Source organism: Kogia breviceps, chromosome 7 (assembly GCF_026419965.1).
Source record: "Kogia breviceps isolate mKogBre1 chromosome 7, mKogBre1 haplotype 1, whole genome shotgun sequence".
Taxonomy (NCBI): domain Eukaryota; kingdom Metazoa; phylum Chordata; class Mammalia; order Artiodactyla; family Physeteridae; genus Kogia; species Kogia breviceps.
Genome location: NC_081316.1, coordinates 19,735,938 through 19,761,349, shown reverse-complemented (window position 1 = coordinate 19,761,349; position 25,412 = coordinate 19,735,938). Strand labels below are relative to the sequence as shown.

Sequence of the window (25,412 nt, the reverse complement as noted above, 5' to 3'; positions counted from 1 at the left end):
CTTCTGGAAGAAGCTTGGTGCTTCTCGGCTTGTGGCTGCATCCCTCGTGTCTCTGCCTGTCTTCACACGCACGGCCTTCACTCCCCTGAGCCTCTGTCTCAAATCTCCCTCTCTTTTCTCTTCTAAGGACCAAGTCATTGGTTGTAGGGCCCTCACTAAATCCAGGACGAACTCTTCTTGAGCGCCTTAACGAATCACATCTGCAAAGACTTCATTTCCAAATAAGGTCACATTCACAGATATGGGGGGTTGGACTTGAACATAATTTGGGGATCCACGTTCATCCCACTACCCCTGACATGTCCACAAGGGCCAGACTGGGTCTGGTTTGTTCCCTCCAAAAGTGCCGAATATCCATTCCATCACCTGACACTTGCAGGTGAAGTAAGGTATTCAATAAGGAAGGGCTGCGTTAATTTATGAATTTACGTGGTAGCTTAACCATTGGCCCCAGTTGCTTCTAAACTTTAGTTCTAGGCCAAAACCCAATCCCAGTGGAGCAGGGAAGAAATGGAGCTGTTTGACCTGTCAGGGTCACATCCCAGCCAGGATCCTGAGAGCCCGGCTGAGGCCATCTGGTCTACCCCAACAGTCCTTGTGTTCAAAATTAAAATGCCTGCAATGGGCCTTCCCACGTGAGACAGGGCAGACAGAGCCACCCCAGGGCCCCACCTGCTCATATATCTCAACTGCCCAGGCCCGGCTTCCTGTGGCTTCAGGTTTACAGCTCCTCCAGGATCAGACACCACTGCCAAGGGAGCTTGTTCAGTGACTGACAGATCCTAAATGCCAACTGTTATCTCTGGCACCTGCTACCTTCCGGACCCAAAGTGCAGCCTTCTCTGTAGGCCCATCGTGGGGCCACAGTTAAGGCCACTTGAGGCCTGGCCACCTGCGGTCTTGCCAGGCAAGCACCAGGAGTGTCTTCAGGCCTGCCGGTGGGGCAGGGACTCTGAGGCCCTCTCTGGCGGCCCACCGACTTCCCACCACACTCCTGCCTTGCTCCATGTGTATTCAGCACACTCTTTGCTGCTGGGTGCATGGGGCTATTAGGGAGTGAAAAGATGGAAACCTCGCACGGTCTCTACCGTGTGGCTCCCAGGAGACTTACAACACGGGGTTGTGTCTCCCAGTGTTGATGTGGTTCTATATGGATACCTCCTGATTCCATGGCAGCCCAGCCCCCAGGTAGACGGGCATCTGTGGACATCTCTTGCATTCCCCAAGGCAGCCAAAAGCCTGTACTCCGTCTTTGCATGAACTCGATAAAGGTGCCTGCCCCTTCTTCGAGGCCCTTTACTTCCAGCTGAGCCAAAATCACTGCAATAAACTTATGGGTCTATGATGGCCATGATATAATGGTATTCTCCATAGTTGTACTGTGCACAACCTGAGCAACTGCACTTGGCTGGGCTGAATGCCCACCCCCTTTACCTTCTACAGCTCCTGTTAGAGGAAACTGCCAAAGGAGAGGTACATTTGGGGTACGGTAAGGTGCTCTCCTGCCCTGTTCAGAAAACACATTTGAAGAGAGCACAACTGGATTACATTTTTTTCTCATTAACACACACACAGTTAGAATCTTACCAAGAGTAGATGTTATGCCATGTAGGGAGATTCAGAGAGAAAGGGGCATGATGTTTGCTCCCAAGGAGCCCACAGGTGATGGCTTTGAAGGTGAGAAGGGCCCCATCAGAGGCTGGGGCAAAGGCTGGAGGGAACCCCCGTGGAGAGATTATGTGATGGCCCCTTGTCAGGAGGGCTTGGGTGGACACGGCCGGCAAAAGGAACGCGGAACGGAAGGCAGTGAGGTACTACGAGGACGTGGGTAAATTATAAGGCCAAGTGGAGGGCATTTCGGGCAGTGAAACTGAGTAGATGGAGGAGACTGGGCGGTGAGGCTGGGCTGCGACTGGGGTCCAAGGCGGGGGGGAAGATGCAAAGCAGGGTGGGTGTGATCGCTTAGGGGTTGGGCTGTTTGCGTCCCTAGGCCCCGTCCCCAGGGACCAGGTGGTGGTGACTTCTGCGTGCACAGCAGGGGAAGCAGCCTGGGGACCGTGCAGGTGCCGAGGCCCCGCCCCAGTGAAGTCAGATCTGTCGTGCGCGTTGGGGCTGCATCCGGAGGGCAGGTCTGCTCGGGCGGGGCCGGGGTTGGCCTGGGGCGGAGGTTCAGGCGGCCTCTGGGCCTCTGGTTCTCGGGGCTTCGGTGCATCTCCGGCGGAGCACACAGAAGCCACGTCTTCCGGATGCCGCGGCTGCCATCCTGAGACGGTTTTCAGGTTCATAAAGCAGCCAAAAGGGCCCCTTGGGAGATTCTCCCCCGGGGAAGGACCCGCCCTGAGGTCTGGACTGTGGGGTTTCCCATTCTGATTCCGTGCGGTGGTCGGGCCATTCGGACAAAACTGGACGTTTGCTCCTGTTTGAAGGGAATGACTCTCGTGTTGGAATTTCCCATCGCTTCTCAAGGACTGCTACCCAGATTGTAGGTTTCTAACAGCCCGGAACTGCCTTTCCCGTCCTGGGCGGAGCCCGCTGCGTGCACTAGGCCCTCCACAACGCTGCGCTGCCCTGCCCTCTGGGGACCGTCCCGGAGACCTCTTCGCTCGAAACCCTGCGGTCTTCCTTCGGCCACCGCCGCTGCCACCCCTGTTTTGCACACCTGCGTTCATGCCCATTTTGCTGCATTTCACGTGGCCCCGTGTCTCCTGGGGGGGGTGTGGCACGTGGGGATGCTGACGAGGGCGCCTTCCCCTGTTGTGAGGGCAGGGGGAACCGCCCTCACTTGCGCCCAGAGTCCCTGCAAGGCAGGAAATACCGCTCCCACATTGCAGATAGGGAAACTGAGGCTCTGAGGAGCTAAGCTGGTGAAGGCCCAGGTCGGGATTCAAACCCAGGTCCGTGTCTGTGAATGAAGGTGGGATAGGGTCATGATGGGCAGGAGACCGGGGGCTGTTTAGATACTGAACTAATGCAGGAGAGAGGAGTTCAAGCTGCCTCTCTTCACATCAGAGACTAAGGAGTCAGGCGTTTTCTCGGTGACCAGCGTGACGCAGCCACACAGCACAGGGGCGGGACAGGCAGCCATGAGCAAGTCAGGAAGTTCTTCAACAAGTCGGGAACCGCTGAGAGGTTTAAGAGGGGACTCGGGAGAGGGGCTCTGCCATTAGCCTGGGAGGGAGCCTTACAGGAGGAGGAGGAGGGGTGTGGCACATGCAAACGATGACCCCGCTCGGGACGGCTGCTGTTCTTAACACGTGCTGCGTACCTGGGCTCACATGGATTGCTTTGCTAGCTCCTCCTGAGGTCCTCAAGGCGCGCCTGCAATTAGTCCCATCCTGCAGAGCGGGACCCTGAGGCTCTGAAGGTCAGAGTGACCTTGGGGCCAGAGCAAAGCCGGGATCTGAGCTGAGCTCTGCGTGACGCTAATGCCTTCCCTCACCCACCATGGTCAGTAGGGAGGCAGTCAACCGGTGGCCGGCCAGCCCCACTGCCCCTATCAAGTTCCCCGGCCTGGGGGACAGCTGGAGGGTCCAGCTGAAGGTGTCGGGGTTGCCTGCCAGGCGGGCGGAGCCGGCCCACGGTGAGGCCACGAGAGCGGAGAGCGGGACAGGGTCACCTTGGAGCTGGGCAGAGGCAGGCGTGGGGGGGGGGGCACATGTGTCCCCCGGGGGGCAGGCATCATGTTTCCAGAGTTTCAAGGGGCCACTCCTGCAGGCAGACATGCAGGACCAAAAGGCGTGGCTTCAGCAGCCTGGCCCTTGGAGGCCTCTGGCTGGAGAAGCAGGAGGAACAGGCACAGGGTTGGCACCTGCCCAGCCAGGGCGCCCTCAGGCTTGCAGAGTTCAGAGGCAGGGAGAAGGGGCGGTGGAGAGACAGTTGTGTCCGTATTCTGGTCGGAGAAGGCATGGGATGGAAAGGTGGGCAGGCCTGGTGGAGGGGCCACTCACCCCGGAGCCCCACCCACCCAGCCCCTCCCCTTCCGCTCCTGTGGTTCCCGGGTCCTGGCTCCCCCCCAGGTGGTTCCCGATGGCGGCAGTTAAAGCAATGGCTCCCTGGGGCTCCCTGTACTTGGCAGGCTCAGTGAGTGCCCAGGGACTGAACCCCGGCCCAGGTTCTGAGAACACCCCGGAGCGCTCATCCTGGATTGTGTGGTCTGCCTGTTATCACGGTGTGCGTCCCTCCATGCTTTCCAGGAAGGCAGGGTCACGCCCACGAGTTCCTTTGTGCGGCACCTCATGCGGGGGTGGAGGGCTCGGCAGTGGGTCAGGACACCTGTGTGCCCTCCGGCTGCGTCCCCCACCTCTCGGAAGCTGCCCCGGCTCGTCCGCCCGCGCTGTGCGATGCTCTCAGCTGCTGCCCATCGCGCTGTCCAAGCCTCCTCCTCCCGGGCCACCCTACCTGGGTTGCGGTGCTGTTCCCAGTTGGCAGCAGGCGGGGGCCACGTGCTTCCTGCAGGTGGCGAATCCAGTGCTGGGCGAAGCTGACCTTCAGTCGTCTGGGACTTCGAGCCCGTCCCACCGTTCGCCCTCTGCATCCCCCAGGCCTCCGCCTCCAGGACCGAGGCCTGCGGAATTCTTGGGGGCCCGCCCGCCGGGGCCCTTTCTCCTCCCCCTGCCCTCCCAAGCCAGCCCCTTAGGACCCTGGAGAAAGCCTCTCCCGGCTGCCTCCTGCCCCTCCTCCTCCCCCTCCCCGGCAGCGGCCCTCCCCGCCCCCTCCGACTTACTTCCGGGGCAGCAGGGAATCCTAGAGGGTTGCAGCCCCCGGAAGGTGGGCGGGGTGCCGGGAAGTCCACCTCGGTCCTGCACCCGGTGCCGCGGGCGGTGGATCACGTGGCGACGCTCCCATACTCCGGATGGTGGGAGGCTTTGGCCACCGAAGCAAAGTTGGAGCTTTGGGGTTTCTTTCCTTTAAAGAAACAAAACAAAACAATTCTGTGCCAAGAGGCAGCTGGTGTGGCTTTAAACGGTCTCTCCGAAGGGGAGCCTGCAGCCCCCTTCCTCCCCATCCCCGAGGCACGCCACCCTCCAGAGGAGGCCGGGTTGTCAGCGGCTTCCGTGTCACTGGAGTGACCTGCCCCCGCCCGCCGGCCGCCCCCTCCGCCAGCCTGCGGTTTCTCCGTGCGGGATGACGCCCAGCCGCCGCCGCCGCCGCCGGTGGCATTGCGGGCTCCGCGGAAGACCGAGGGGGGCCCGCCGCGTTCCCCCGGAGCGGAGGGAGGGGTCGCCGCGTCTCCGGGCGCCTGCGGCTGCAGGGAGCACGACGAATGTGATGCTTTTTTAAAGCGCTTCGAGAAGAAGAAAAAAAAAAAAAAATCCTGCTGCCTCCAGTCTGCTCCGGCTGATTTCCTTGCGCGGCCCTGGACGCTGCCTCCGGCCCGCGCTCCGTAACGCGCGGCCTCCTCCGTGCCCGCGGGCCACTTACTTTCTCTGCTTTCCGGTGCCCAGAGCCAGCCCGCGCTGCCATCACCATGTATGACTCCTGCCTCCTGCTCGCTCCCGCTCTGCCTCTGCCCGGCCCCCCCCTCCGAGCCCGCCTATCCCGTTAGCCTGCCCCCCAGCTGCCTTCGCTCCTCCTGCGCCCGGCTTGGTTGCCTCCATGCTGCCTGGAGCCCGCGAGCTGGGGTGATTAATTGGCTATGATGATGAACGTCCCCGGTGGAGCATCGGCCACGGTGATGGTGACGGGCTACAGTAATGGGCGCTACCCTCGGAATTCTCTCTACAGTGACTGCATCATCGAGGAGAAGACGGTGGTCCTTCAGAAGAAAGACAATGAGGGCTTCGGATTTGTGCTCCGCGGGGCGAAAGGTAAGAGCAGCGGCTCCCAGCCTGGATACATCCACATGTGTGTGTGTGTGTGTGTGTGTGTGTGTGTGCGCGTGTGTGTGTGTGCGCGCGTGTGTGTGTGTGCACGCCTGTAGAAAAAATGTTCCCCAGCTCAAAAAGAAGCCCTTTTCCAGGGGGTACTCGGTTGCTAGACAACCATGTTCTTTAACATTTTGCCTGCTAAAACATCGGGGCTTCCTTTAGGAATATTTTTAATTTTCTGTACACAATATTGTGCGCTCTCTGTCTCTCTCTCTCTCTCTCTCTCTCCCCCTCTCTCCCTCTCTCCCTCTCCCCCCCCACCCCGTCCCTCCCTCCCTCCCTCCCCCCACTTTTTAAAAAATTTTTTTAAATTCACGGGTTTCATCTAATGTTTCATGGTGTTGATAGTTCAGCCTGATTGTGGCTGGCTTCGGAGCTCCTGGTCTCAGACGCCCAGAATTACCGGGTCCCGAGTTTCGGGCACCTCAGAACTGCCCCGTTCTGGGAGTGGGCTCCAGCTCCGAGTGCGGCAGGCGTCCGGGTGCCCGCCTCTAAGGTGACTTTGCAAGATGGTCCCCTCCGCCCTGGCCCAGCCGGCAGCATACATGTCACGTGGCCTGCAGTGAGGGCTCCAGGAACATGTTCCACGGCAGTGCGCCCACCGCCAGCCCTGAACTTGGGGTCTTCCCTTCCGGCATAGAACAAAATGGCATCACCTCCCCGTGAGAGGAGACATCTGTGCCCCGCGGGTGTGGGGAAAGCATGTGCAAGTTTGGTCTCGGGGCCTCCGTGCCACGCTGGGGGTCCCGCACCTGTGCTGGCCCGGCAGGCCTCCTTCCCCGGTGGCAGCCCTCCCTGCTCAAGGCTCGGGCTGCCCCGACAGCAGCTCGTCCAGAGGGAGGGAGAAGAGACACATCTGTCCCCGTGTGTGTCCATGACTGTCTGTGTGATGTCTCCCCTCCCCCGACCAAGGCCGTCTTCCTCTTCCCACCCGCCACCCCCGGCCTCACATGACCACCCAGGAAAGTCCACCTCTTCCCCTAGAGTTTCCCTCTGCAGCTCTGGGGCCCAGAAGCCAAACGCCGGCCCTGCTGAGGAGCGGGGGCCCAGCCCTCCCGTGGACGCTGGCCGCAGAGTGGCCACAGAGAGCCGGGCTCCCAGCAGAGAGAATTCATAAGCGGATTCCAAATCTGCAGCCACCCACTGGGTCAGCGTTCTGTTCCGTCCACGCTCCAAGTTGAATCCCCTTGGTTGCGAGTCTACGTAGATGTAAATTTGGCAAGCGGTTCAGTGTGGTGTTTCTGTAGCTCCATGTGGTTATGGGGGGAGCTTTTCCATTTATAGAACTGAAAATGTTTAGTCACTGATGCTTTTAAAGAAAATGACAGGCGTGTACATACAGACATGGACAGGGGAGCACGTTATCCTGTGTTTTCAGCGCAGAGGCCAAGAGAGCTGTTGGAGGCACCAAAATGCAGTTGTGGCTCCGTCGCTTGAGTTGGGGGTGACCCGTGACTGGGAGTGTCAGCCCCTTCCCAGGGGAGAGCTGGCCTGGGCCACCCACTTCCCACGGAGACACAAGGGCCTGCTCTCTCCCAGGGTCCCGTGGGAGGCCTGGGCTACCAACTTGGAAACGTCTCCCAGGCTCATAACGAGGTATATACCTTGTCTTCCCAGCGGATACGCCCATCGAAGAGTTCACGCCAACGCCGGCGTTCCCAGCCCTGCAGTACCTGGAGTCCGTGGATGAAGGCGGGGTGGCATGGCAAGCCGGACTGAGGACTGGGGACTTCTTGATTGAGGTAGGGACAGCGGTGTTCATCTCTTTCTGCTTGGGGAGAGTGCCGACTCTCGTGGGGTTGGGCTCTGTGGTCTTGGCAGCTTGGCCGTTGGGCCAGATCTGGGGGCACGCGTGGAGGCTGCCGTGGACCGGGGTTGCTTGGCTATTTCCACCCACGGTGGATGCCATTTTCTGAGGACTGTGCGTTGGGACTGTCTTTGAGACTTTGGCTTTATCTCTTTGGAGGCTTGAGATGTATGTAACTTGGCCGTTGGTCTGGAAGTAGGAGGTAGAGCGAAGAGAAAGATGGTTGCCGTGATGTCGGGGGCACGCGTGGATCTGTGGTTGTGACTGTATGAATAGACCCAAGAGGAGCCACGGCCCATTCTCGTGTCACGAGGGCAGGCCGGAAACGGCTGTACTATGGCTGTTGCTCACATGAGGTCGGTGGCGTTGGTGGCTGAGAGTCTGTTGATCTTTAAGTCGAAGTAACTGACCTGTTGGATGGATGATGGCCTCCCAACACCCAGGAGCCTGGGCAAAAGGTGGGTGGCTGGAGTTGATGGTACAAAAAGGAAACTTTTAAACTCAGACGCTGGGGAAAACTGGCTTTTGCTGGTAGGTGAAAGGAGGGAGAGTCCTCTTCATTTAGCAAATCTCACTAGACGTGAGTGCCCGGCTGCTTCAAGCCTCACCTGGAGTCGCCACGTCGGGGTGTCTGAGGTGCCAAAAGCTGCCGGCACACTTGAGCTCCCTGCCTTTTGCGGGTTTAGGTGTTACTTTCAAAGGAACGTGTTACTCTTTGGAAATATCAAGAAGAAAAGATTATGTTGTACCTTGAAAAACATTGTTTTTAAGAGGCTTGGTAGAGCTCGGATGGCCCCCGTTGGGAGTTCCTGTTTCTTGCGAGAGCGTTCCTTGGGGCTAACCCTCAGCCCTGTCTCCTCTGCGCTGGAAATCCACCTGTAGGTGGAAAGAATGGGTGCACGGTGTCCAGCCGGGCACTCGGTGCCTCCGCCGTGGGGCCGGCCGGACGCTTGTTCGTTCTGGAAAGGAGGAGATCCAGGCCATGATGAGACGGCCACTTGAAGCCGTTTCTCTCCCTGGTGGCTAACCTTCCGAGGGTGCTTTCTGAGCTGCAATTCTGTTCGTGATCTCCTTGGTGTTTCTGAAGACTGTTAGAGTGATGGAAATCCGCAAGGGAAGATACTATTGGAGGAGAGAGAGCCAGGTAAAACAGAGAAGGTGCTTTACCTTATACCAGGCATCGTGCATTGGTCTCACTTTATGTGCTGAAAGATCTGTTTGAATTACTTACTACTGACCAATCAGAGCCTGGCTCAGATGAAGAATTGCACTCCTTTGGATTCTTGTCCACTGAAACTGTGGGATGCGTATCCAGCATGGTGGAGACTGAAACCCACTGTGGTTTCATGAGTTAACTCGATTTGTAACCTCATGAAAATGCAGAGAGACTGGGTTGAATCATCTCTGTAGGTTGCAGTTGTGATGTAAGCCCCCTTCCCGCGTGTGCGTGTGTGCGTGTGTGTGTGAGAGAGAGACAGAGACAGAGACAGAGACAGACAGAGAGACTCCAGAAGGTTGCCATACATCCCTGGTTGTTAGGCTCATCAGATTGTTTCCTTGATAAACTAGTCAATAAAAGAAGCAGCGTGGGACGGCCTCAGAGCGTTTGCTGGGCCCACCCCTCTCCCAGGAAGCAGAGCTGCGCTCGGTTGGCGGACGTGTTCACAACGCACACCTGGGCCAGGTAGAGAAGGCATGCCACCTGGTCGGATGGATGGGGAGGCTCCATGGAAATTAGGAGCATTAAGAGTTTCTGCCCTTCTGTTTTCGAAGCACCTCCTTGGACATTGCTTTTAACCTCTGCTACGCAAACATATTTGCCATTTTGGAACAGCTTTTATATTCTGGGTAGCCTCTGAATTCCAGGATTCCAGGAATGACTGGCCCTGAGCTGCCTTAAAGTTATGTTTGTTTTATTATGTCTCAGATGACCTGAAGGAGACGTGGGCCCCAAACAGCCCCAGGCCCTACAAGGCTGCTCACCACGGGTCCTACTCTATTGGGGGACACAGTGGGCTGTGGTGGGGGGTGCCTGGGAACCTCTCTCCTCCCACTTCATTCCAAGGCTGCCTCATGGGGCTCAGAAATTCTCCTTTAGGAGCTTGGGTGTAAAAGACTGTCTCCGTTGAGTTGTTTTTCTAGCTCCCAGATTCCGCCACTGGAATAGTAAAATAATTTATAGCCTTACAGGTGCATGTTTTTTCCAACGGAAAATTTTTCTATGTTTTCAGTTAAAAGCTTCAACCTTGGAGGGATTGTTTTAGACAGACTCACATGTCTCAGGTGGATCTTTGTTTTGACCGGAAGCCATCCTGGAGGCTGGGGTTTCTGGGCTCTTGGTCAAGTGCAGGGTCCTGTTTGGAAGCTTCCCCGAGGGCGGGCAAAGTGTCCACATCTCCCCACGTCCCCCCGCAAGCCTTCCTTTCTCTTTGCCATTGGAAAGGAACTCAAAGCGTGTCTGGTTTTTATTTTCACTTTAAAAACGCATGCTGCAGTGTGAACTCTGGGAGCAAGAGGCAACTTCTGAAGTGAATGTTCACTCTTCAAAGTCTTCAGCAACTACTGAATTTCATTCTTTCCTCCTTGGACTTTGTCAGAACGCACACACGGTCATCTTGCCGGCATTGACCCCGTCAAGAAGGGTTTCCCTTGTGCGTGCGTTTCTTAGGTGCTCGTCCTCTAAAATGTATATCTCTCTGCCTTGTCCTTGGGGAGGAGTCTGTTCTTTTGTTGTTGGTATTGTTTCTTTGTTGACCACGCCCCTCCCTCCTGCCAAAAAGCCAAAGGTCTGGATGGAGTTCTGTGGAAAAGGCTCTCTTCCGGTTGGGAGTCACGATGAAATAGACGGGCCGTGCTGGGCCCGCAGGTTGTCATGAAGTCTCATCTCGGGGGTGGAGAAGAGGAAGTGGGTGCTCCGTGCATGGAGACATTCGACCAGGTGGCTCCGTAGACCGTGTGTGTGTACCATTTTCAGATCGGCTTGATGTGCCAGAGTCCCCCGGATGGCTGATGACACGGAAGCTTCCCCAGAGAGCTGTTAGGGGCAGTGGAAGCGGGCAGGGTGGGTGGTGGGCTCTGAGTGTCCCTTTGGGGACCTGGTAGGGGGCGGGGAGTGATCCTCAGAGAGGTGGGCGGGGGGCAGTGACAGCCCCAGAGGGAGAAGCTAGCCGGGGAGTCTGGGCAAGTTTTCTTCCTGTGTGGGGGTCAGATTTAAGGTTGGGGCCTCCACCAGCCAAGAATGATTAAGGACCAAAAGGAAACCCAATTCAGACTGGTTTAAATAACAGTGAGACTTCCCAAGAGTTGCAGTCGCCGACGGACCAGTCAGCCTCAGGCACAGGGTGTTGAATACTCCGTCTGCTATTTCTTTGAGATGATCTCGGTTCAAGCTCCTCGCCCCCAGGAGGTGGGGCAGGAGAGACCGCTTACCAGGAGGAGTCGTCGGGAGGACGTGGATGCCACGGGTGACAGTTGTGCACGGAGTAATTAAGGAGACTGGAGGTGGGGATGTCATTCTGATTCGTGCAGGGACTCAACTAACTGGAGTGCCCGTCGGCCTCGCCCAGTGGAAGCCGGATGGACACCAGGGTAACCTGCAGACCTTTCAAAGACACTGAGACCTGGGCCCAGAATCAGAACCACGAAGCAGCAGCAGCAGCGTTTCCAGGGAGCTTCAGGGACGCCGCCGGGGGTTCCACTGGGCAGGAAAGGTGACGACCGGCTGGCCTCATTGTTCTGGCTCTTTGAACATCTTAATTTAGCATCTAACAAAAAAATAGCAGCAGGCACCGCGCTGATCTCGCTGGCTTTCTCCCACAAGCCTCCCCATTTGGAAACTCGAGTTTTGTTTCCTGCATTACTTTCGTAAACTAAACTATCCTGTATCTCAAAAATAGCTCATACTACCACTAAACCGTAAACATCAAAAGAGCAAACAACATTGACAACAAATCCAGCCAAAGGCCCGTGTCCTTATTTGTAGTCACTGAGGGTGTATCTGCCATGCGCTGCAATATCTCACAATAATCCTGTAAAATAGCATCAGTATTATCCCCATTTTACAGATGAGGAGACTGAGGCACAGAGAGGTTAAATCACTTGCCCACACTCATGCAACAGGGAAGCTGGGATTCCAACCCAGGTTGTCTGAGTCAATAACACCACAGCTCAGAGATGCTAGGAGATGTTTTGATGGGCCGGTTGTATACACGGGCGCAGAGTAAGAAGAAACACAGACAGTGAGAGGCCAATTTTTATTTTCAAATTAGCAAACACTGTTTTTATTACTATGCTTGTCCCTGGTGACAGCACTCCTAGGTTGCCATGTGAAAGAATAAATTGCCATAAACTTTTTAGAAATTGATGTGGCAGTATGTAATAAGAACCGTAAAGCTGAACCAGGAGTTTTACATCTAGGAACCCATCCTCAGGGAATGATCTGAAAAACAAAAACAAAGCAAAAAAACAGGCAGGGACTTCCCTGGTGGCGCAGTGGTTGAGGATCTGCCTGCCAACGCAGGGGACACGGGTTCGAGCCCCGGGCTGGGAAGATCCCACGTGCCGCGGAGCAACTGGGCCCGTGAGCCACAGCTACTGAGCCTGCACGTCTGGAGCCTGTGCTCCGCAACAAGAGACGCCGCGATAGTGAGAGGCCCGCGCAGCGCGATGAAGAGTGGCCCCCGCTCGCCGCAACTAGAGAAAGCCCGCGCGCGGCAACGAAGACCCAACACAGCCATAAGTAAATAATAAATAAATAAATATTAAGATTAAGGAAAAAAACAGGCAAAGATCACAGTGCAACAAAAAGAAAAGGGTGGAGGTAGAGGGGCATGGTTAAGGGGACACCATGCATCTGCTGTGGATTTATAAGAAAGCATTAAAAATGATGCTTGCAAGAAGTTCTTACTACCAACAGGAGACGGTTACCTCATATTAGGTGAAGAGGGCAGAATTAAAGTTATCTGCACAATATCATCTAAATGATACCACCTCCACCCAATATAAGCATAGGGAAAAAAGGAGAGAAAGTATTAACCCCTAGGTGATGGGGTCCTGTGTGATCATTTTCTCTTTTGGAGACTTCTGTCTGTTTCTCAGATTTTCTAGAATGACAATATTAACTTTTGACAGGGATTCATTTCACAAATGGAAAATTATTCCTTAGAAGAAGCCGTCTCATGCAGACGAGCAATGTCTCAGCCTCGGTGGCCACAAGGAGTTACTGTTTGCTTTCAGGTCAGCAGCACTGTTGTGGACGTTAATTATTTTCCTGGGGCCAGCACGCCCCAACCTGATGCAGTTCGGGAGACTCCCATGGTTTTTGTGATTGTTTTCTTAGTCCTGAAGTGGCCAATCTCGTTTTGTGTTAATTTCCCTAAATAGGTTTTCCCTTGCAATTAAAGCAGGCGGCAATATCCTTCCTCCTAGAAAAGTGATGCTTGAGTTTGCTAATTACTTTTTCCTCGTATTAAGTACTTGCACTAAAGATGGCCTGGAACTGTTTTATAATCTCAGTTTGCATTGAAGTGAGGACGCCGAGGGATGCCCTGGTGTGTTCCTTAAGAGACCGTTTGAGTACCTTATAAAACGTTTGCCGGGCTGCTGCTTGGGAGCCGGGACTTGGACAATGTGACACAGATCCTGGCTCTGCACGTTTGCCCAAACCATTACTTTCAACCCAGCGGGAGGTGTGAACAGTTGTTACAACCTGGTGATAATTGGTCAGCCTCCCCAGCTTGAGAATTAAGTATTACACGGAGGAGGGCAAATAGTCAAGTCCAGGTGATTCCTGATCAGTGGTTATGTGCATCAACAGTCAGCACGCGCTTCCTGGGTCTCAGCATTCCCATCAGCAAATTGGGTGGTTGTGTGAAGTAAGTCACCGGAGAGGAACTACAGTCCCTTGGGGGTGTCCGCGGACGATTGGTTCCAGGACCCACCGCAGATGCCAAAATCCGTAAATGCTCAGTGTCATAGTCAGCCCTCTGTATCCGAAGATGCAGTATCCACAGGTGTGGAACCTGCAGATACGGAGGGCCAACTCTATATTTATTGAAAAAATATGAATGCAAGTGGATCCAGACGGTTCCAACACGTGTCGTTCGAGGGTCCATTGTATGTGGCACCCGAGCTCGAGGCACGCGAGCCGCTGTCAGCCCCTGTCTCGTTGGCTAGGAGATCACGCAGGGCTAGCGGTGCTGGGCATAATATCCCATCAGTATTTGTTATTGATCATCTTCTCCTTCATCATCATTAATGGCGCCTGACTCAGAAGACGAAACCAATGATGATTAGCTGAACCGATAATAATAATAATAAGTCACACATAGAGAACATGGTTGCCAAGGGGGAGGCAGGGAGGGGGAAGGAAGGACTGGGAGTTTGGGGTCAGCAGATGCAAACTAGTGTATATGGAATAGGTAAAGAACAGGGTCCTACTGTATAGTACAGGGAACTATATTGAATGTCCTGTGATAAACCATAGTGGAAAAGAACATGAGAAAGAATGTATGTATACAAATAACCAAACCACTTTACGGTACAGCGGAAATTAACACACTGTAAATCAAGTATACTTCAGTTAAAAAGTAATAAGTCATAATGTTATAATAATGACAGGTGACTGTTACCACCGCCGTCTCCAGCACGTGGCTGTTACAGAGCGCACCCGCCGTGGGCCAAGCACATACAGTCGGGCGCTTCCAGCCAAGAGCGCACTGGCTGTAGCTTCGTGGTGCCTCTCTGTGGAGGGGACATCAGCTAAAGTAGACACCTACCCCGCCCCACCCCAAGCCCCAAATATCCTTGGCAGGCATGCCTCCGGATTTGGCTCGAATCTCTTTTCCCCAGGCACTCACTGCCTTTGCTCAATCCTCTTTTGGCACGAGTCTGGCTTTTAGGTAATCTTGGAACTCCTGTTCATGATTCTCATTTTACCCTCTAGCAACAAATCCCAGAGACGAGGCCAGAGCCCTTTGTCGTCTCCCCAGTGCCAGCATTCCTTTTCAGCCACGCCACACCGCTCGCTTTCTCTGTCTTGCCTTCCAGGATATCATGAGAGGCTTTGTCACATGTCCTGCTGGTGGCCTGTGTGGCCAGTCTAGGAACTCTACCCACTGCCCTCCCCTGCAAAATTCTTAATGTCTTATTTAAGTCATTTTAAATGGGCATTTAATTCAATAACTAAGTTAAAGAGCAAATGCCAGAGGTTAGCAGAAAGCTAGGGCGACTGGTGAATTCTTGACCTTGAATCATATTGATACTTTGGTGGTCAAGTTTTGTCAGTTTTATGTTACAAGACAAGTAGCTTCCAGTGGCTGTCCTGGGTCCCTCCGAATGTGGAGTGTTTCTGTTCTGAAGCTCTGTGGCTTCTTGCTGTGCTGGTTTTGGAAAAGACCTGGGCCCCCTGGCTAGCTTCCCACTCCAGCTCCACTGCTCCTGGGCTGCCAGCACCTGAGCTACTGTAGGAGGGGAGGCTGTGGCCATCTTGACCTGCCTCTCCATCACCTTGCCGAGCCTTTGCTAAGGTCTGAGCTTCCTGCTATCTTCTCAGTGACGGTTGAAGAACATTCCTTTAGTAGCAAAAAAAAAAAAAAAAAAAAAAAAAAAAAAAAAAAAAAAGTCAGCACAGAGGAGTTCGGCTGATTTTGTTATTTTTGCCTTCAGACTATGTCAGTGCCCAGGGCAAACTGCTGCCGTTAAAGTCTTTGTCCTCCAAGGCTCCTACCACTGGGGTCTTTGCTGTCCGAGGCCATAGCACTGGGGTCTTTGCTCTCTGAGGGTCCTAGCATTGGATTCTTTGCTGTCTGAGGCTCATTGCACTTAGGTCTTTGCTCTCTGAGGCTTTGAAGAGGACACTGCTCTTGGGAAGCCCCTGGAAGGCTGGGAGGCTGGTCCCCTTTCCTGCACGTAGACATAGCCCCTCCTGTACCTAGAGAATAGTTCACTCTGTCCTCCATACTGACTGAGAACAGGTGGTCCAGGCTGAGGAATAGGCCAGAATCCTGCTGAGAAGGTGGATGCGGGTGGCTTAGCTATTGCAGATCTGAAGTCTTGGCTCGTTCATTTTGGGGTTCTAATTTGAAGTATCAGTGATTTCAATTTCAGGCTAAAAAAAGATTCAGAATCACTTCAGGGGACCGCGGCTGCTGTGCTCAAGGCTCCGTGGGACTGGCAGATGGCAGGGCACTGGGTTGGATAGGAACAGAAAGGAGCCACGGTCAAGGGCACAGGCTCTGCAGTGTGATCTGGGTTTGAATCCAGGCTCTGTCACTTCTTCGCTGTGTGAACTTGGGCAAATCCTTCGTCTCTTGGCCTCAGTTTCTTAAACTAGATAAAAATGTGCGTGAAGCATGCAGCTTCTGGCAGAGAGAGCTCTCAACAATTGGTGGTAATTGTATAAATCATTTTTGCAACTTCATTCATTCACTTCTGCAGCACACACTGGGTGCCCACCAGGTGCTGGGCTGGCGTGTGCTCTTGGGAGAGAAGGCATGAATCAGACACACTTCCTCGAGGAACTCACAGGAGGGCAAAGGAGGGCAAAAAGTAGGGTATGCTGAAGGCCCCAGTTTAAATCAGGAAAAGGTCTTCATGAAAGAGGTGGTGTTGGCTCGATGCTTTGATAAGTCGGTGGGGTTTCCTACAGGCAGAACTAAAGAGGAAGGGGTCCAGAGAAAGCTCAGGGCGTCAGGAACATTCAGGGGGGTTTGGAGAGTGGTCACATGTCGTAGAGCTGAGAGGCTGGTCCGGGGAGGGCCTGGAATGTCAGTTTAAGTAGGTGCAACTGTGTATGGCAGGTCAGTGGCAGGGAACAGAAGGGAGGGTGGCATGGCCGGCCCTGTCCCAGGTGCTGAAGCTCTGTGGCGCATGGAGTCTCTGCAGGGTTTAGACCTGTCCGTGGTGCTGAAATCTATCCAGCGGTCAGACCTCTCCAGGGTGCTGAACCCGAGAGCCGAGAGGACGGAGCCTGCCGTCAGGAGGAGCCTGGTGGAAGGGCTCAGCACTTCCCCTCCCTCGTTCCCTTCTCCTTCCATCTCTGTGTCCTGTGCCCTTGGCCTTCCTGGACACAGCAGCTTACGATTCAGTGTGTGTGCTTGTTTGCTTGGTGGAGACAACTCTTCTGGGAGGAGGTGTGAAAGGATCACTGCCGTTACGCATCTGTGCCGTCCTGTGCTCTAAGCCAGCCTGAAGTCTCAACTCACACATCACCTTCTCAGGCAGGGCTTCCCAGGCTCCCTCTGGTCTCTGCCCCCGACACTAATTCTTCCTCCGTATGCTTTCTCAACTATCCAAATCTTTTCGTGTGGTGGGTGGTTGACTTACGTTTGTCTCCTTCCCGAGAATGCCTGCTCCCTCTGGGCTGCACAGTTTGCTGACCTGGTCTCTACTGTGTGTCCAGTACCCAGCACAGTGCCTGATACATAAAAGAGGCCCCAGGGCTTCCCTGGTGGAGCCGTGGCTGAGAGTCCGCCTGCCGATTCAGGGGACACGGGTTCGTGCCCAGGTCCGGGAAGATCCCACGTGCCGCGGAGCGGCTGGGCCCGTGAGCCATGGCCGCTGCGCCTGCGCGTCCGGAGCCTGTGCTCCGCAACGGGAGAGGCCACAGCAGTGAGAGGCCCGCGTACCGCAAAAAAAAATAAAAATAAAAAAGAGGCCGCAAAACATGTCCAGTGGTGGACATTCCTGGGAAGTAGGTGTTTTATGCTCGTTTTGCAGGTGATGAAACTGAGAGATTATGTAGCCTGCCAGGACCCCGCAGGGAGATCTGAATCTAGGCTGACTCCCAAGCTTAGGTCTGGCCGATACCCTGGGTAAATCCTGAGTCACTGAAATGTAATCTTATAATGATCTTCCTCAACCCAGGAAGGATGCTATAGATCCAGCCCCAGTGTGCACAGGGTGAGGTTTGCAGAAGGCATGGTGAGCTGAGATCCCCACATAGGAAGCTTCTGGTTCCGTCTTCTCTGAAGGGCCTCTTGATTCGCCTGTAAGGAGCCCTCCTGGGTCTTTTCCACCTGCCCTCTCTCCCTCCCTTCCTTCCACTCACCCACCTCCCGGTGAGCTCTGCAGGCTCTCGTTAGCATTGATTTGTCTCTGTCTGCAGTGCCCTTTTGCGGGGAGTTTCATGATACAGTGGTTAGGTTGGCAAATGAACCGAAGGAAGGCCTTGTGCTAAATGCCCTGTAGGATCTTTTAATTGATGGAGTTTGTCAGTCTTGGGAATGAGGGTGTGTGTGTGTGTATGCGTGCCAAAAATAAATAGAGTTGAAATAAGAAGGAGCGGGGAAGGGGTCATGGAAGGCCACAGTTACCGTCCGATGCTGCAAAATCCTGGGAACAGTCTCCTTGCTTTTGTGCCATGAGACCGACCACCCACCGGCCAGTTTTCCACTTCCCTCTCCCCGGGGCCTTCAGTTTCGTATGACAAAGTTTTCCATGCACATCCTCTGGGCTCGGCCCTCTGTGGGCAGGGCTAGGGGTCCTGGAGATGAAAGAGGCCATCTCTGACTTGAGGGGCAAAGTGTGTGGGGAGAGGGAGGCCTGTAAACTTGGCTGGGGTGCAAAGGGAGGGATGGGTTATTTGGGCAGGTGCAGGAGACGGCAGATCAGCCTTGACCTTGACCCTCTCTCCCTGGTCTCCCAAATGTGTGTCATACCTCCTCCCACCCCCAGCACTTGCCCACACTGCTGCCTCCCCCTCTCTCTCCCCCTCTTTCTCTCCTTCTCTCACCCTTACCCCTCTTCCACCACCACCTCCTCCTCCACCAGGGTAACTCCAGCTCACCCTCAGATCTCTGCCCAGTGGACCCTCCTCCGGGAAGCCTCCCCACCATTCCCCATGACACCTGCTCACAGCGCCTGTCACTGACCCTGCCTGGCCTGGAAGCTCCACTAGCTAAGGAGCCATCCAGAGCCGAGCACATGGCAGGCACTCGGCCAGTATCTGTTAAATGAGGGAAGGCACCGCACGGGGAAGGCACAGCCTGGATGAAGGCTCAGAGGCCGGAACGCGTAGGAATGCGTGGGGAGTATCAGGAGGCCCAGGATGGACAAAGAAATGGGACCTGCAGACCAGGGAAGGCCTTGCAGGCCGAGCTGAGCCGTGGGACCTCACGCAGTCACTGGAAGCAAAGCTACCTCAGGCATTTTAGCAGGGAAGTCCGTGGCCTGTGGATCACCGAGCTGGGGCCTTGTAAAGAAAGGGGGTGGAGGCAGGGAGACCAGATTAGAGGCTGCTGCCCTTGAGAAGCAGGTTAGAGCAGGACTTAAAAGCACAGTCCCAGGAGGCGGCCCCCCTGGGTCCAAATCCAACTCCTCTACCTGTGTGTGCTGTGTGGCCTTAGGTAAGTCACACAACTCTTCTGTGCCTCAGTTTCCTCATCTGCGAAGAAGACTCATAGTATACACAAGAGGAACCATTACTATTGTCATTGCTGTTGTTGTTAGCCCGTGGGAGGGATACAGAGCCTTCCCGACCAGGCCAGGCCCCCCCTCCCCCTAGGCAGGGTCTCACTGCCCGGGAACCTCTCCCCATGGAACCCACCACTGTGAGGTCAGGTGTGAGCCCCGGGGCCCGCAGTGCCCAGCACGGGCCCTGGAGAGGGGCAGTGCTCTGCCCGTGAGCTGACCAGAAGCCAGCCGCCTTTTGTGGCCACCCGTGGCTGCAGGCTGCTGGGAGCCAGGCCAGTGCTCGAAGGCATGGCTCCTGGTACAATGACTTGAGTTTCTAGATTTCGCCCAAGCAAGGATGCCGGACTGAACTTCCCACCCCCCACCCCCCACCCCCGCCCATTCCTACCGTGTCTCCGGCGTCGGCTACCAACGCTAACGCACATCCCTAAGCATTCCGTGTGTACTGATTCGTTTAGGCATCATCAGAAGCCTGTGAGGTGGGTTCTCACACGGTCCCCGTTTCTCAAATGAGGAAGCTGGGCACAGTACGGCCAAATTAGCAGGCTCGGAGTCACAGAGCTCCTACAACCTCTACGAGCCGGGTTTCCAAGGAGGTCTGGGCCCGGTGCCATGTGCTCTGACCACGTAACACTCCCGCCTCTCAGACGTTCACACCGTCACCCAAGGAAAAGGTCGGGTAATGCCACCGGGAGACAGGGTTACTATAGTGAGGTTTATCTTGGGTTTTTATTTCTTTATATGGGTCTGTTAGAGATACATTTTGTCACACGTGTATACACATGTACTTTTTTCCCTTGTGTATATCTTTTTTTTATTGTGGTGAAATACACATACCTTTAAAAGTTATTATTGTAATCATTTTTAAACATGCAGTCGAGTAGCATTTAGTACATTCCCGGTGTTGTGCAACCATCACCTCTGTCTAGTTCCAGAAGATTTTCATCACCCCAAAAAGACAACCCCACAGCCACTTGGCAGACACTCCCCGTTTGCCCTCTTCCCTCAGCCTCAGGCTACCGCTCATATGCTTTCCGTCTCTGTTTGACTTGGCGGCTCTGGACTTTTCACATACGTGGACTCCTACAGCACGTGGCCTTTCCGCATAGGATGTTTCCAGGGTCCATCCGTGCGCCGTAGCCACGTCCCTGCTCTTCCTTCTATGGCCAAGTGATGTCCCATTGATGGTTGAACCACACTTTGTTTATCCACTCATCGGTTGATGGGTGTTTGGTTTGTTTTTACCTTTTGGCTATTTGTGAATAATACTGCTGTGAACAAAAGTGTACAAGTATTTGTCTGAGTCCCTGTGTTCAGCTTTTGGGGGGTATGTACCTAGGAGCGGGCCTGCTGGGTCATCGGGTAACTCTTTGTTTATCTATCTAAACTGCTGACCCAGCCTTGGGTTGAATCAACAGGTGTCCAGTGAGCACTTAGTAAATAACCATCTTGACGCTGGGCCTGGTGGCAGAAGCCTAGGAGCAGAAGGGAGGGGAGCCAGCCCAGCCCGTGGCGCCAGAACTCCAGCCCACCGGCAGCGTCACTGCTGGACGGCATATGCCGACGGCAGACAACATAAACAGCAGTGACGGCAGCGACAAAGGGAGATGCTTGAGTTTCTTGAGCACTTCCTGTGCGCCAGGCTTCACTTCCGGGATCTCAGGTGCTGACCCCACTCCGTGCTCAGCTGAGTTTGGATACTCCTATCAGCCACCGTTTCTGCGCAAGGAGGCTGGAGCGCAGAGAGTAAGACTCACTTGCCTACAGACACACAGCGAGAGAGTGGCAGGGACGGGCTGTGGCCCAGGCAGGCGGCTGCTCCAGAGCCCACATTGTGAACATCTCTACCACACGGCCTGGAATAAGGAGCTACTCACTCGAGTAAAGGGGCTGGCCAGGGAGGGACCGTGGTGGGCCGGGGGGGCGGGGAAGGCTTCCTGGGGTGGGGGATGGTAGCAGAACCGACTTCCCAGGAGAGCTTGGGGCGGGACATCCACACAGAGCGTCTTGCCCAGCATCCAGAACACAACTGACCGAGGGGCAGGGCCTTGAGAGATGGGGGCCTGGGGGACGGTGGGGTGTAGGGACATCTCCCAGGGCTGTCTTGGCACCCAAGCTGGTCAGGGGAGGCAGGACGTGCCTCAAAGGGCTGCATCTTCTCCAGGCGGGTAGTTTTCATATAGAAGGCATGTAAACCTGTTGCCCCTGGATGTACAGAGGCTGAGACTGGAGATGGTAGAACCAAGGAGGACCAGGGACCAGAGGGACCATAGCAAGGGTGGCAGAGACCATGGGGACAGGTTGTGAGGACGGGCATACCCCTGGTTTTCTGGGGGGCCAATCATCTTGGAGGTCATGGGTGGGTCACCTGCCGAGACGGCCAGAGGTGGGAGGAATAGGAGAGCCAGAAAAGGGACACCTTAGATGAAGGGAGACGTGGGTTACAGCGTCCAAGGGGGCAGTGGGGACGACAGGTCCCCAAGAGCAGGAAGGGCCGGTTTCAGCTTGAAGTGATGGATATTCACCCAGATAACAGGGTTCATGGCCACTCAGTCAGAACATGCATCTGCTGCTGGTGGTCAGCTGTGTGTAGGACATGCCAGTGTCTCTCATCTCACACTCCTCCCGGCACCAGGAGCTCAGGTCTGTGGATGGTCCCATTTTGTAGATGAGGAAGTTGAGGCTCGAAAAGGTCACACGATGCGCCCAGACTCACACAGTTCTCATGGTGGGGCTGGGCTTGACCCTGGAGCTTGGACTCGAGGGCTGCAGTGTCCCCTGTCACGTTTTTCCAGGTGGATCCTACTTCCCAGCCTGGAGGCCCAGCTGGAGATTTTGAAATAATTCAGGTCTTGAGGGGAGGCACTGACTAAGCAGATTGAAAGTCCATGGAAGGTGAAGGTCATAACTGATTAGAGGACCCCTGGGGAGCTTCCTGGAGGAGGTGAAGGGAACTGTCTTAAAGCATCAAGGGAAGTTGGTTAAGGATGGGAGCAGAGCAAGAGTGCCCCATCTCCTCCATTCTCTCCAATGTGTGTTATTCCAGAACTTTCTCTACAACTGACACAACTCAGTCCAAACTGGCTCAGCATGCAGGGGGAATTTACTGGTTTGAGTAAGTGAAGATCCCAGAGATGTTTGGCTTCAGGCTCAGCTGGATCCAGCTGAATCCTCACTGCTCAGTGATGTTCCCAGGATCTTACTCCCTCTCTCTGTTTTCCTCTGTGTTGGCTTCACTCTCGGCTGGCTTCCCCCCATGAAGGTGGCAGATGTGGTTTCTAGCAGCTGCAGGTTCTCATCCTGTCCATTGAAGAACCCCAGCAGAAAGAGAGCATCTCATTGGCCTGCTTTGGGTCACATGTCCATCCCTGAGCCAGTGATTGGCTAAGCTGCTGGAAGATGCTGATTGCCCGAGTTGGATCACATGCCCTCCTCCCCTAGGCCTTGGGCTGGGTCAGCCCCCTTGACCACAAGGACTGAGAGTCGGGGTGGGGGGCTCGCAAAGGAAGGTTGAGTTTCAGGTGTGAGAAAGAAGAAGATGAACGGCTGGGTAGGCAGATTCAGCAGAGTTTGAGACTCATTTTAGGCGTGGACTGAACATGTGGGATCAAGTGTGTGTCTGGGTTACATATCTACAGACTTACTTTGAGCAGCTGTTATGTAGGGCCAGGCCTGGTGGCTGGGAAAACAGAAATGGATCAGGCCCAGTCCTTCCTCCCAAAGACCACGGAGTTAGCCTCTCCCCCAAGCCTCATGCCCAAGAGGAAGGCATCCGTCACACATTAGTATTTCCTCCACCAGTATTTTCAAAGGGAGGGAAGGAGTGAAAACATGAACTGGAGAGCAGGAGGAATCGAGGGAGGACAGAAGCTCCTGGCTGTGTCCCCGGCAGAGCTGAGAGGGGACAGCCCTGGGGGGCCACACATATTGGGAGAGATAAGCCGTGGCCACACTGCGCATTAATTTTGAGCATGAGGGGCCTGGTTGGGCACCTTTGCTTGGGCCGGGGGCAAACTTGAGCTAAGTGAGTGTCTCAGTCAGCTCAGGCTGCTGTAAAAATTACTATCTCGACAGGGCAGTGTAAACAGTAGACATCTATTTCTCATATTTCTTTTCTTTCTGGAGACTGGGGAGGCCAAGACCAAGGTGTCGACTGATTTGGTTCCTGGTGAGGCCTCTTTCCCTGGCGGGCAGACGGCTGTCTTCTTGCTTTGTCCTCACATAGTAGAGAGGGAAAGAGAGCATCTCTCTGGCACCTCTTCTTGTAAAGGAACTAATCCCATCGTGGGGGCTGCACCCTCATCTAACCCTAATCATCTCCTAATGCCCCACAAATACCATCACGTTGGGAGTTAGGGCTTCAAGATAAGGATTGGGGGATAACACACATGCAGCCCATAAGAGCACGCTTGGGAAATGAGCTCCCGGGGCCTTTGACCTGCTGTGTGGGGCGAGGCCACACAGCAGAGATGGACAATCTCTCCAGCCTGAGACTCAGTCAGTTACACCGAACGGCCTCCCTCGGGGAGGCCTGGTAGCCAGGGAGACCAGAGATGCTACCGTCTCGGCCCCGGGCCTCAGCGTGCGAGTTGCTGAGGTCCACACGGGGCTGGAATGCTCTGTGCTTTGCTGAGCACCTGCTGTGTCTCATAAGGGAGGTGACAGTACTGCCCTTTTGCACCCTAGGCTCTGGGGGCTTGGTCAGCATGACGACCTTGAGAGGGAGGGATGGCTCAGAACTCGGGCCCAGGTCCGGGGGCTCCGGGTCGGTGGCTCTTGGACACCTTGCGGTCTTCTTCTGGGAAGGTGGCCCTGAGGGCTGGCAGGGAGCCTGGCCGCCCGCACTGGGTCCCAGGGGTGCTTCGAGACGGGCGCGTGTCAGTTGCTGAGCACAAGGTGACCCAGCCCAGGGGCTGGTGGCAGAGGCACACGCGTCATGACCTTGTCGTCAGGCAGCCATCCAGCCCCTGCGGCGCCGCACGAGCCCGTAGCGATTGGTTCCCATTCTTGTGTCTGGCCCGGCCTCCTCTGTGCCAGGGAGAAACTGTGTTTGTCGTCCGTTAATTTTCCAGGAGTGTTTTTTAATGAGCCTTCTGGATGGAATTGCCTGTTTTGGTTTCATCTGGGGTTTTCTTGAAACAGGCTGTGTGCCCAGCAGCCCCCTGGCCAGCCCTCTCCATATGCACTCTCATCTCGACCTTCTGATTAACCCCTTGCTTGCCCATCACCCCCGCTCGGCTGAGGTCACCTTAAATAGCCAGTGGCCTCCTTCTTCATTTGTTTATCAAGATACAGGTGCAGGTGTTGGTTGGCGCAAGGCATGGGCTATCGTTTGGAAGAGAGATGCATGATATGGAAGGGATTCACGGAATGATCACAGCAAAGTGGGACTCAGCGGCCGGGGGGCTTGGCCAGCAGGTCTGGGCGCGGATTCTGAGGTCGTCCTCTCTCTGGCTTTGCCCATGCTAAGCCTGCCTCTGGGATACTCTTGCGAAAGGTGTGCCTTCAAAGGTCCGCCTTCCTCTCTACTTACAGTGGGAAGGGGGGGGCGTTGCCACCTTGCCCAGAGCAGGGGCTGACCTGCAGGGAGGGGCTGCGGACTCTGCCCTGGGATGGGAGCCCCTCTCCGTTCTCGCCGCTGCCCCCCCACCCCCGAGCTGTCCAGGCTGGGACGCTTCGGGAAACGGAGGGACAGGGACCAGGAATTCCAAAGTCGGGGTAGAAAGGGTGTGTGATTCCACTCATAGCAGGTCCCTGGAGGAGTCGAAACCATAGAGAAAGGAGACGTGAGGGCCAGGGGCTAGGGGAGGGGGACGGGGAGTTAGTGTTTAATGGGGACAGAGTGTCAGTTTGTGACCCGAAGTCCTGGAGATGGACAGCGGTGAGGGCTGCACAGCAATTTGAATGTGCTTAATGCCCCTGAGCCGTACACTCAGAAATGGTTACGGTGGTGAATTTTGCGTTATGTGTGCTTTACAATTTATTTTTTATTTTTTTATTCTTTTGAAAGAAAGCAAGCAATATTCTTGACTTTTTAAAAATACCGTGAGGGGGTTTCCCTGGTGGTGCAGTGGTTGAGAATCCGCCTGCCGATGCAGGGGACGCGGGTTCGTGCCCCGGTCCGGGAGGATCCCACGTGCCGCGGAGCGGCTGGGCCCGTGAGCCATGGCCGCTGAGCCTGCGCGTCCAGAGCCTGCGCTCCGCAACGGGAGAGGCCACGACAGTGAGAGGCCCGCGTACCGCAAAAAAAAAAAAAAAAAATACTGTGAGGCCATAGGTGAGTCATAACTGTTCCTTCGGCTCTGAAACGGATCCCGCATGCCCCT

The 25,412-nt window shown here is 55.1% G+C and overlaps 1 protein-coding gene and 1 long non-coding RNA gene across 3 annotated transcripts in view; one reads left to right on the top strand and one right to left on the bottom strand.

Moving 5' to 3' along the window:
• Positions 1-25,412, top strand: part of SHANK2 (SH3 and multiple ankyrin repeat domains 2) — a 469,020-nt gene that overhangs the window by 302,213 nt on the left and 141,395 nt on the right. For both annotated transcript variants that reach the window (XM_067037810.1, XM_067037811.1), the window contains 2 exons: positions 5,725-5,807; positions 7,485-7,609. In XM_067037810.1, the coding sequence (XP_066893911.1) occupies positions 5,725-5,807; positions 7,485-7,609 (208 nt within the window). The remainder of the gene's footprint in view (positions 1-5,724; positions 5,808-7,484; positions 7,610-25,412) is intronic.
• LOC136794480 (uncharacterized) lies at positions 1,524-5,849 on the bottom strand. The gene is made up of 3 exons (XR_010841314.1): positions 5,422-5,849; positions 4,724-4,905; positions 1,524-4,449 (listed from the first exon to the last, which is right to left on the bottom strand). It is a non-coding gene; the product is annotated as an uncharacterized lncRNA (long non-coding RNA).